At 38.7% G+C, this 13,108-nt stretch overlaps 1 protein-coding gene across 8 annotated transcripts in view; it reads right to left on the minus strand.

Annotated features, from left to right (window-relative positions):
* The window catches only part of CNOT1 (CCR4-NOT transcription complex subunit 1), a 74,133-nt gene that overhangs the window by 52,333 nt on the left and 8,692 nt on the right, over positions 1 to 13,108 (minus strand). For all 8 annotated transcript variants that reach the window (XM_053916142.1, XM_053916141.2, XM_053916145.1 and 5 more), the window contains one exon: positions 1,560 to 1,835. In XM_053916142.1, the coding sequence (XP_053772117.1) occupies positions 1,560 to 1,661 (102 nt within the window). In that variant the 5' untranslated portion in view covers positions 1,662 to 1,835. The remainder of the gene's footprint in view (positions 1 to 1,559; positions 1,836 to 13,108) is intronic.

Below are 13,108 nucleotides of genomic sequence, written 5' to 3' on the forward strand. Positions count from 1 at the left end.
TACAAGTTTGTATTTGCATACTTACTTTTATAGCAACTATAACTTATAATGTAGAGGGAAGAGAAACAATTTTTTTAATGCTGTGACAAGAACTGGTAGGTTTCCTACTTTATTTCATTTAATTCTAACAAGATGCCAGGCAAATGTTATTTTTATTCTCATTTTGCAGATGAGGAAAATAAAGATTCAGAGATATTACTGAGGGTCATAGAACTAATAAGTTATAATAATTTGACAACATATACAATTCTAACTATGGTACTCCATTTGACTTAAAAATGGAAAGGGGGTATATAATCACTAAAACTAAGCTATAGTACACTATTTAACTTACTTTTTTTTTAAAAAAAAAGATTTTATTTATATTTTTAGAGGGGAAGGAAAGGAGAAAGAGAGGTAGAAAAATGTCCATGTGTGGTTGCTTCACACAAGCACCCTACTAAGTACCTGGCCTGCAACCCAGACATGTTCCCTGACTGGGAATCAAATCGGTGACCCTTTGGTTCACAGCCCACACTCAATCCACTGAGCTACACCAGCCAGGGCCACTATTTAACTTTCATAAAACTACACTTGAGAACAATTTTAAAAGGCTGGAGGGGAGGCCACAAATTTTTGAATGGACATTTCCCCCAAATATACACAAATAAGTACCTGAAAAGATATTCAACATCATTAACTATAAATCAAAACTACAATGAGATACCAACTAATTCACACTAAACAGAATGGCTAAAACAAAAAGATATGAGCGTTAGTGATAAGGAAAAACTGGAACCCTCATACACTGTTAGTGGGAATAAAAAGTGATGCAGCACTCTGGAGAACAATCTGATAACTCTCCATAAAGTTACCATATGAGCCAGCAATTCCCTTCTTTGGTATATTCCCCCAAAACAGAAAAATAAACATCTATCCAAAATCTTGTCAACAAATGTGGATAGCCATGCTATTTACAATAGCCAAAAAAAAAAAAAGTAGAAACAAACTTAACATCCAACCAATGGATAAATGAAACGTGGAACACACACACAATGGTCTAAAGTAGCAAGTACTGACATATACGCAAAATGATGCTTAAAACCAAGGTAAATGAAAGAATACAGACACAGGAGTTCACATATAGAATGATTCCATTTATAAAAAACGTCCAAATCCACACAAGTAGAAAGTAGATTAGTGGCTGCCAGGAGCTGGAGTGAAGAGGGAAAAAAAGAGCAACTGCTAATGGATCAAGGTCATTCTTTTCAGAGTGATGAAAACATTAGGGTTAAATGGTGGTGGCTGGAGTTAGATGTGGATGTACTAGAAAATACTAAATTTTCCATTTTAAAAAGGTGAATTTTATAGTTTGTGAGGTTTATCTCATTTTTTAATAGAAAAAATAAATGGGACTAGAATTCTGTACAAAATTGGAAGTAGATTATATATTGAGCTGAAATCACCTGAAATAAGGGGCAAAAAAGTTAAGATATTTTTCATGCAACATACCCACATAAATTCCCAACTTTCTTTCTACTACATACTCACTCCTTTAACAGTACTACTTGTTTACTTACATGCTGTATTTCCTGCTGGCTGGCTCGGTAGTTTTTCTTGGTTAAATTGTCTACCAGGTAGCTGATTTGAGACAAGGCCAGCGAGAGCGAGTCAAGATTCATTGCTGGTTGGGGCGGAAGCAGGCGGCCGAGCCCGGCGCAAAATCACCATTATTCCCCTTTAGTCACCTCAGAGGCAGGTTAATGCTTTCTCTGTAATTAGCCTATATCTGGTGTCTGTACAGTGTCTTCAGTTCTTCTTCACCAGGGGTCTTACTCTGATCTGAAACATGGCACCTGTTTTTTAAAAAATTAAGATTTTTAAATTAGTTAAATTTTTACTAGGGAAAAAATGGTTAAATAACCTTTACTTCTCCATCTTAGTACCTGCAATACCAGTAATGACTGAAAAAAGAAAAAGAATTAGGATATCTCAACCACTACAATCTATATTATTTGGTAATTCTATTTACTTACTTCGAAATGATGACTTATAGTATACCTTCTTAGAAGGAGCAGGAAAGTACTTAAAATGAGGATTTGTGGAAAGAAACACTCATCTGACATTTTCAATCCCTATTCCCACACTATTTACAACCTAATTACAAGATTTATTGACTTTACTCTTAGGTACTACGTAAGTATCAGGTAGTTTGGTCCTCAAGTTGTACCTTAGATATTTGAATGGCTAGCTTAAAGGCAGGTAAGAGCTCCAGAACTCAAATTCCTTCCTGCATTATTGAAAACATTTAGAAAGGGAAGCCCAAAGCAGTGATATAGTTAAAATGACAAGTTGCTTATCTTTTTAATTGGAAACACTTGAGAATCAAAGGAACAAGTCTGTATTACCAGAACAAACCCAACACAGCAAGTTTTTTCTTAAGAATTCACCAAGTATCAGTGCTGAAATACAAAAATCTTTGAATGCAGGGAACTGAGCTTATCCAGTTTCACCTCCTGAAATGTGCTTATAAATTTATTATAATCAGAACTGTGTAAAATATAGAAAATTCATAAAGATTAAAAGCCCCTTCTTGGGTAAGGGTATTTAAACATTTATCTTTAACAATTTCTTAGCAATGGAAAAAGACGACATTGTTTTGTTCTGTTTTCAGAAAGCAAAGGTTCTACCTACGCTCTCTCTATATATCCTCCTTTAAAAAGGATAAGTAAGAGAGGTATGGGAATGCATCAAGATTTTTTTTTGTTCATTCTAAAGCAACAATATTATGAAAAGTTAACGATAAACTGTACTTATAGAACTTGCCCGCTATAAATTCTAAGAGCAAATTGTTTCCTTCACATTACACCAGTAGCAAAACGAGCAAAAATCCAAGTTTGAGGACACAACACAATGAGGATATATACAGGCAAACAGAGGACTTACCAGACTCTTAACAAGCATATTAACTGGCACATCATTTTCAGAAACTTAAATTGGCAATATTGTAAAAAGTGTTAATTGCACTACTCCTGAACCTGTAAGTTCTATTAAGACTGTGTATCCCTTGCCTCAAGAACTCAAAGGAAACAGAGATTTTTCACTGAAGTACTGTTTATCATAGCAAAAATAGAAAAAGTAAAACAGTAAAAAAAAAAAAAAAAAAAAAAAAAAAAGGAACTGCTTAAATCTATTATGGTATATCCAAACAAGGCAGTTACTTAAAAGAATAAAAACCGTGCAGGAAAGATGCTCATTAAGGGAAAAGAGCATAAAATTTTTTAAAGAACTTGAATGATTCCCCTGAATAGGAATATAGAGTATGGAAGCTTTCCCGTTTCACCTTCATCGGCTTTTAAAGTTGTTTTCCCACAAGTATTCACACATTTTCCACCTTCATTTTTTAAAAAGTTTACAAAGAAAGGGGGAATGGAAAGATAGGTAGATGGGGTAAATTAGATTAAGAAAACTCATACAACTCAACACCAAGAAAAACCCCAAACTAAAAACTGAGCAGAGGACCTGAATAAAAACACTTCTCCCAAGAGTACATATAGATGGCCAACAGACATATGCAAAGATGCACACATCTAATAATGATTACATGTAATTATTTACAAAAAGGCAATAGATTTCATGACAGATAAGAATTTGGAAGAAAGTCTCTTTGCTCAGAATTTATATTAAAAATGCTCACACAGCCCTGGCTCAGTGGGCTGAGCGCCAGCCTGAGAACCAGAGGGTTGCCAGTTCCATCCCAGTCAGGGCACAGGCCTGGGTTGCGGGCCAGGCCCCAGTTAGGGGGTGCGTATGAGAGGCAACCATGCGTCAATGTTTCTCTCCCTTTCTTTCTCCCTCCCTTCCCCTCTCTCTAAAAATAAAATAAAATCTTAAAAAAAAAATGCTGACACAAAGAAACAACTAAATAACGTCGCCATGACATAGATGCTATGATGGCCTATTTTAACTATTATTTTACATATGGTACAGTATGAATTCAGCAAAACAAGGGCTGAATAACCTTCCAAGAAACAATTCCTCAAATACAACTGAGATCTCTGCACTTCAACTGTATCATCTCTTTTGATAAAGAACCCTATGGCAAGGGCTACAACCATTCCACATTACCATCTAAGAGTGCAAAAGATAAAAATACTATGTAATACAAGTTTCAACAAGCCAATCTTCATTATCTCGGTAAGTTTACACACTAAACTAATGACCAGTTCTGAGCCCTCACCTTATTAGATCTAGTGACAACAGCCTTTTATTAACCAAGGTACAACACTTATGCCCTGGATGGTGCGGCTCAGTGGATTGAGCACTGGCCTGTTAACCCAAAGGTTGGTGGTTTGATTCCTGGTCAGGGCCATGCCTGGGTCGCAGGCCAGATCCCCAATTGGGGGTGTGTGAGAGGCAACTGATTGATGTATCCCTCAGACATTGATGTTTCTCGCCATCTCTTTCTCCCTCCTTTCCCCCCTAAAAATAAATAAAATATTTAAAAAAAGAAAAAGAAACCTAAGACTAAAGACCCAAGATTCAGCATTTTGTTCTCCACATGCACTGCAACAAAAACAATGGTGTATTGCTCTAAAAAAACAATGTACTAAGAAAAATAAGAGGCCACAGAATATGCTCAACTTTTGGCTAAGAGAATGAAGTCAGTTAAAGAAAAATGCCAGGAACAGCCAAGAGACAGGTTGTCTTCTCTGACAGCTTCTACCTGTAAGTCTGAGTCCAGTCAAAAATGAGATTTTCTAAGAGTAACAAATAAATGACATTGAAAAAAAAAAAAAAAAAAAAAAGAGCTCCTGTCCTTCCCCCTCAATGATGATGCACCCATACAAAGTCTTCCTCATCTCAGTCAATGCCAACTCCATCCTTAAAGTTACTCAGGCCAAAATCCTGGGAGCCTTCCCACTCCCCCTTTAGTTCTACAAACCCTTTAGCTCTACCTATAAAGTGAATCCTGAATCTAATCATTTCTCACCACCTCTTACAGCTATGATAACAAAGGACCATTCTCTCTCACTTGGATTACTACGTTTTCTTAAATTGTATTCTACTTCCACCTTTACTCCCTACAGTCTATTCTCAACACAAGTCAGAGAGAAATATTTTTCAAATATAAAAACTCAAGTCATCCTGTGTTTTTATATTTGAAAACAAAACCCTCCATTGACTCAAATTGGAAACCTGAGCCCTCGTAAGGGCCTATGACAAACACACCTTTACAGTAGAATCTAGCCATGATACTCTTCTGGCTTCCTCTTCTACTTTTCACTTCCTTATTCAGTTCTCTAGCCACAGTGGCCTCCTACTTCCAGCACACTCCCACCTTTGAGCCTTACATCAGCTGATACCTCTGCCTGGAATGTTCTTCCTTCAGATAACTACTTCAGGGCTATTTTACTCTTCCAGTCTGTAAATAAATGTCATCTCCTCGGTGAGGATCACCCTGACCTCAAAATTGCAGCCCCCCCCCCATCATTTTTTCCATATCATATCACCTGTATAATAAATTTGCTTTTTAAGTAAACATTAATTTTGTATCAAGTCTTAACAGTCCAAAAATGGCTACCAGCCCTGGTCAGTGTGGCTCAGTTGGTTGGGATGTCATCCCACAAATCGGGGTCATGGGTTCAATTCTAGGTCAGGGCAAATGTCTAGGTTGTGGGTTCAGTCCCCAGTTTGGGCATGTATGGGTGGCAGCCAATCCTGTGTTTTTTTCTCACGTCAATGTTTCTCTCCCTCTCTTTCCCTCTCTCTAAAAACAAGTAAATAAAATCTAATTTAAAAAAATCAAAAATTTATATGAAACCATGAAAGACCCTAAGTAGCCAAGGCAATGAGGAAAAAGTACAAAAAAACTGGAGGCATCATGCTTCCTGGTTTTAAACTATACTATAAAGTGCCCTGGCTGGTGTAGCTCAGTGGGTTGAGTGTGGGCTGCGAATCAAAGGGTCGCCAGTTCGATTCCCAGTCAGGGCACACGCCTGGGTTGCGGGCCAGGTCCCCAGTGAGGTTGGGGGCCATGAGAGGCAACCACACACTGATGTTTCTCTCCCTCTCCCTTCCTTCCCCTCTCTAAAAATGGAACAGAAGAGAAACCGGAATTAAACCCATCTATATACAGTCAACTAATTCTTGATAAGGGAGCATCCAATGGGGAAAGTATAGTTTCTGCTTGAACAAATAGTGACTGTACCCCTAACTTACACTACTAACAGAAATGAATTCAAAACGGATCAAAGACTTAAACATAAGACTTTATACTATCCCTGTGGCTCAGCTGGTTGAAGGTGCATAACTAGAAGGAAAAACCTGAGGGGAAAGAGGAGGAAGAGGAGGGGAGGAGTGGGGAGAGAGCAGGAGAACAGAGGAGGAAGAATAGGGGAGTGGGGCAGCATGAGAGTCAGCTGTACCCATACAAGATGGGGTACAAAGGACCAAGAGCTTTGATACACTAGACAGGTGGATGTGGCCGTTTGGATTCCCCCTCAGGGCACATGCCTGGGTTGTGCATTGAGACCCCTGTCACATACAAGAGCCAACCAACCAATTGATGTTTCTCTCACACATCAATGATCCTCTCTTTTTCTCCCGCCCTTCCCCTCTAAAGATAAATAACTAAAAACCTGATACCATAAAACTACTAGAGAAAAACATAGGGAAGAACCTCCTGGACATTGGCCTTGGCAGTAATTTTTTTTGGATATGACACCAAAAGCAAACAACAACAAAAAAAAAATCAAGTGAAACTATATCAAATGTAAAAACTTCTTCACAATGAAAGAAACAATTAAAATGACAACCTATGGAATGGGAGAGAATATTCATGTGTCAGATAAGGGTTAATATCCAAAATTTATAAAGAACTCATGCAATGCAATAAAAACAAAATCAGATTTAAAATGGGCAAAGGAAGTAAATAGACATTTTTCAAAAAAAGACACCCGATGACAAAGAGATACATGAAAGGTGCTAAAAATCACTAATCACCAGGGATATGCAAATGAAAACCAGGATATCACCTCACGCCTGCAAGAATGGCTATCAAGAGGAAGAGTAAATGTCCACAAGGATTTGGAAAAAAGGAAACCCTTGTGTACTCTTTTTGGGAATGTAAATCGGTTCAACCAATTGTGGAGCAGTGATGTTTCCTCAAAAATTTGAAAACAGCCCTGGCCAGTGTGGCTTAGTTGGTCAGGTGCTGTCCCACAAACTGAGAGATCTCAGGTTCAATTCCTGGTCAGGACACCTACAAAAGAACCAATCAATGTTTCTCTCACGTCAATGGTTCCTTCTCTTTCTCCTCCCTTCCCCTCTCTCTAAAATCAGTGCGCATGTCCTTGAGTAAGTATTTTTTTAATTTAAATTTTTTTTTAAATTTAAAAATAAAATCATGAGGCACACACACATATAAAACAACACTATACTATTCAGCCATGAGAAAAAGGGAAATCCCGCCATATGCGGGATTGGATGGACCTTGAAAGACATTATGCTCCTTTGTATGAAAAAGTCCTTGAGTAGGTCACTGGTTCGATTCCCAGCCAGGGCACATGCCTGGGTTGCAGGCCAGGCAACCACACATTGATATTTCTCTCCCTCTCTTTCTCCCTCCCTTCTCCTCTCTAAAAATAAATAGAACCTTAAAAAAAAAAAAAAAAAGACCATTTACCTTCAAAAATTTAAATTTTTAAATGGCACTAAAAAGGTTTTAAATGTATCACATTTATGCAAATGAGATTTCTATGTAGACTTTTAAAGCATAAAACCAACATAAACCTGATTACAGAAACAAGCTAATATTTGAAAATATTTTTTAATTGAAAAATTCACTATTATCATTCCTTATTTTATCAGGATTATATAATGTCCCAAATGATCCACTTCTAGTTTACTCCATTGCACCATATGAACATCATCTGCTAAATGTAGCCCTCCTATTAATTCAAATATTCAAAACTATATACATTAGATGCTATAAAACCACCAAAGTAAACACTCATTTGAAGCATCTCATAGAATAAGTAAAGAATTTATGATAACGCTACGTGACTAAGACAATTGTGTGTAAGAATGGGGAGGAGAGGAAAGCTATTTAAAATGCTGATTCCTGCCCTGGCTGGTATGGCTCAGTGGATTGAGCTCCAGCCTGTGAATCAAGGGGTTGCCAGTTCAATTCCCAGTCTAGGGCACATGCCTGGGTTGTGGGCCAGATCCGCAGTGGGGGGGTGTGCAAGAGGCAACCACATATTCGTGTTTTTCTCCCTCTCTGTCCTTCCCCTCTCTAAAAATAAATAAATAAAATCTTTTTAGAAATAAAATAAAATGCTGATTCCTAAGAACCACCCTACATCAAAAAACACAAAATTCTTGGGGAAAGAGAATAGGACACGGTATTTTGAACACACTCCGCAGGTGATTTAGTTTATTTTAATGTTTGAGAATGACTGACTGAGCTCTGGGAAATGTTTTAGAAAAGTACACTGAACCTTGATGCAATCACTAAAAAAGGAGGTAGAAAGACTGCAAATTCTCTATGGGGGAAAATCAAGTTACAGAAAAGCATTCTGTGTATGTCTTTATACGCAAAGTATCCAGGATACAAATAACTATCTGAAAGCTTAAAATAGAGAGGCTGAGAAGTGAGCCTTCTATTCTATTCTATAATAGAAAGATAGTTTTCTTTTTTTTCAAAGATTTGGTTGCTTGCTTCTCTCATGTCCCCAATTGGGGACCTGGTCCCAAATCCAGACATGTACCCTGAATGGAATCGAACCGGTGACCTTTAGGTTCGCAAGCCAGCACTCAATCCACTCAGCTAATTGGCTGGGGTGGGGTGAAGGGATGGGGAGAAAATGCAGACAATTGTAACTGAATAAAATTTTTTTTTTAAATTAAAAATAAATAAATAATAGTTTATTATTTTTAAAAATTTAACGATCATGTAGTTTTTCTTATTTGATCTATCAATATGATATGACACTAAATTTTCAATATAAAAAAAATCCGCTTAGCTACACTAGCCAGGGTGAAAAATAACTTTCAAAAACAAAATATTAGGTCAATAAAGTTTTGCAGATTCCAAGATTCTCTATACAAAACCCTAGTTACCACATGCACTGTGTAGAAGAGGTAACTTAAAAGGCCTAAGAATGCTATCCTAGAAAGATTTGCCAGTTTGGCCCTTGGCTGGTGTCAGAACTTGGGTTTTAGGAGCCAACTAGTAAGAGTGGCTAACTGCCTGAACTGTTAAAAAAAAAAAAAAAAAGTGGATTACGTTGAACACCTGCTTTCCCTACGGGAACTCACAATTTTAGGCAGGAGGTCCCAATAACAACTCTAGGTACTGTGTGAGGAATAAGGAAGGGAAGTGTAGAAAAAGGAGTCATCAAATACATAGTCACATTTCCAGACCAAGCACCTGGGTTCTGCTTACTTCTAACAAGAAAACAACTGAGGAAGAGAAAGTTTGAAGGGCAAGAAGAAATAAATTCAATTTGGGACTTGTGTGGATTAAGGCATACAGATGTAATCCAATGGGCAGCTGGATTTAAAGTCTGGAGCATACAAAGTGTGGCCTGCAAACAGATCTGGAAGTCACCAACACATGGATGAGACTGCCTGGGAGAACAGCAGAATGTATATGAGAGGGCCAAGAGAGTCCTAAGGAAGCTTACTATTCAAAGGTGGATAGAAAGAAAAACAACAAAAAGGGTTTCCATAGAGGTCAAAGAAACTTAAGAGCCCATAATAGTAACAACAGACACCAAGGAGAGTAGTCCTAGGAACAGATAGCATCCCTACAACAGTCCCAAGAACAAACCTGTGGGAAATGTTCATTGTATAGGCAGTCTCTGCAATAACCCCAATGATCTCTGCCTAATATTTACACCCTTATGTAAATCCCCTTCCCTTAAGTGTAGGCTGGACCTTAAGTGTAGCTTTGAAAAAGGATAACACAAAGTCATCTCCAAGATTAAATTACGAAAGACTGACTTGTTTACCTCTCTCTAAGCCTGTACTAAGAGAAGATGTCAAGTTATGAGTAACCCTACAGAGAGGGGACATGAGATAAGAAACTGGAGTCTCCCAACCAACAGCCAAGCTAGCAAGGATTTGAGAAGCCTGCCAACTGCCACGCAGGTGAGTTTGTAAGATCTCCCCACCCTTCAGGCTTGAGATGACTATAGCCTGTGGGTGCCTGCATTACAACTTTGTGAGACACTGAGTCAGAAGCATTTAGCCAAACTGTGCCTGTGAAATAATAAAGAGCAAGAAAGTTGTAAATACATAAATTTGGGAGCAATTTCTTATGCAGTAATTAACTAATACAGCCGTAGTCTAGGGAAAACATGGGGAAGGTATTTTAAAAGATACAGTTGGCAATGTAAAACATTTTATTAGTAAATATCAGAATTAACAACTAGACAATCATTGATGGCCTTTAGAAAGGAAGTTAGTGGTCACTGGGAAGCAGGCCAAGATGCCTCCACAAAGGGGACAAAAGCATCAGGTACCAAAACAGGGCTTAGTTCAATCCCTAGCCCTGCAAAATCTCCCAAACCACTTCAGATCACCTAGAGACTGACTCATCTGCTGATCTACCTCCACTGTCCCTTCAATAATATGACGCACTATAAAATTGTTCACTATTGTTTCATGTGTATTACCCTTCCAATCAGTTCCTGGAGTTCCATATCTCTTCCTCACCAACACTCCCAGCCAACCAGCTTTGAGGACACTAAAAACTTTATTGAACCAGGTAAACCCAATACCAAAATTCAATTTGTAGGTCCCTAAAATGCAATTTGACTAGACTTAACAGAAAACAAAATGTAGTCAAAGTTTAAGAATTTTCTTCCACCTTCATCATCCATCAGAGATGGAGGCTATTTTCCATGACACTTCAGGTTGATTTGTCTTTCATTGTAACAGCATTGCTATTTCATGTATCATTAAGAAAGTTTACTTGGCAGCATTTTTTCTATGCCGTGATGCAACCCAATTTCAAAGATGTTAACATACTGAAAATCTGTTTTACAGTCAGCAAAATGAGGTATTTTTTTCTTCTGTAGTCTTTCACGTATGCCACCATAAAATTAAATTTTAAGTAACTTGTGATTTACACCCACAGTTGGATCTAAAGTAAATAAACTAACCCTGACAACAAATCTGAACGTCAAGAGTATTTACTGGAATAGACAGGAGGGCAACATAATCTCCAAAAGCATTTTGAATGTGTAGATGTGGGAGAGCTGTTGGTATCTGAGAATTAGAGATGCAATAACAATAAATATCTTGCAAGGAAGGAGAACAGCACCACCAACAAAAACTAATAGAGAAAAATGGCTTTTCCATCCACTTTCTATAGGGTAGGTTACAGATGGAAAAACCTCAAATTTGGCTTTCCACAAAGTTAACACAAAACCCAGCACACAACTCAAATCCACCAGATGGTAAGAAAGCGTATATGGCTTATGTGAAGTGACGACCAGAACTTATCAGAGAAAGTTTTAGCATTCACTACCATTACGTGTTTTAATCTAGTAAAATATTTGTTGAGCACTTACTGCATATCAGATATTTGAGGTACATCAGTGAATAGACATACATACATCCCTGCATTCTCACTGGAGGGGAGAAATAGTAATCATAGGAAATTATGAAGCCCTGGCTGGTGTGGCTCAGTGGATTGAGCACTGGACTGCGAAGTGAAGGGTCACCGGTTCAATCCCCAGTCAGGGCACATGCCTAGGTTGCAGGCTAAGTGCCCAGTAGGGGGTGCATGAAGGGCAACTACACATTGACGTTTCTCTCTCTCCCTCTCTCCAAAAACAAATAAAATATTTTTTTAAAAAAGAAATTTTGAACCATTTCAGGAGATGCTAACTACTATGGGAAAAGAAAAACTGCAAGGTAAAGGTGTGGGAGGGTTGCAATTTAAGTAGAGTGGTCAAAGTGAGCCTTACTGGAAAGTAGTATTAATATTTGAGCAGATGTGAAGGAGCTGAGGATACAGCTATACACATTTCTGAGAAAAGAACGTTGCAGGCAGAGGGATCAGTGGTCAATTATTACAAAGGCTTCCTCACAGAGTACATGTTATGTGCAAAGAAAAGCAAGTAGGCCAAGTGTAGCCAAAGTAGACTTTAGTGAGGGGTGAGGGGGGAAGAGAGTAAGCTTGGGAGAAAGAGGAATGCCTGAGGAGGTAGAGGGCAGGACTATATCCTGTAGGTCAGGATATGAAAGGCCTGTGGCTTTTACTCAAGACAAATGGAGAATCAATGAGTGATTCCGAACAGGATGACATGATATGGCTTTTAAAATTCAAGAAACGCTGCGGATGATGAACTGAGAATAAACTGTAGGGGACAGCAAGGGTAGAAACAGGGTAGACAATAGCACATTAAGAATCAGTCACTTGACTTCCAGCCAAGATGGAGGCATAGGTAGACACACTTTCTTAATGGCACTGTTTCCAGCACAAAAGTTTTTCATTTTCATCAAGTCCAATTCATCTATTTTTTTTTCTTTTGCACTTGTGCTTTTGGTAATATAACTAAGAAATCATTACCTAACCCAATATTGTGAAGACTTACTCCTATGTCTTCAAGTGTTCCATAGGTCAGACTTCCAGCCAAGGTGGGGTAGGTAGACACACTGCCTCCTTGCACAAGCAAAAGGAGGACAACAATTTAAAAAGAAAAAACAACCGAACTGACAGAGAATTGAACTGTATGGAAATCCGACAAATCAGGGAGATAAAGAAGAAACATTCATCCAGACTGATAGGAAGGGCAGAGACGGGCAGCTGGGTGGAGAGGACTCAAGGCAAGGTGTTGGCTGGCAGACCCATGAGGTGGCAGATTGTGGAGCGGGGTGGGCAAAGCTGCAGCTGGCTGGTGAGGCAGCAGCTGTGGACCAGGTGACAGACCTTGCAACCCAGAGTTCCAGCGTGGGTAAACAGAGCCTCAAACCACTGATTGAAAACACCTGGGGGGGGGGGGGCGGCAGTGGGAGAAACCCCCAGTCCCACAGGACAGTTCTTGCAGAGACCCATGGGGTCCTGAAACGAACACAAACCCACCCTCTTGGGAAGCAGCACCAGAAGGGC

The sequence above is a fragment of the Desmodus rotundus genome, chromosome 12, assembly GCF_022682495.2.
Source record: "Desmodus rotundus isolate HL8 chromosome 12, HLdesRot8A.1, whole genome shotgun sequence".
Taxonomy (NCBI): Eukaryota; Metazoa; Chordata; class Mammalia; order Chiroptera; family Phyllostomidae; genus Desmodus; species Desmodus rotundus.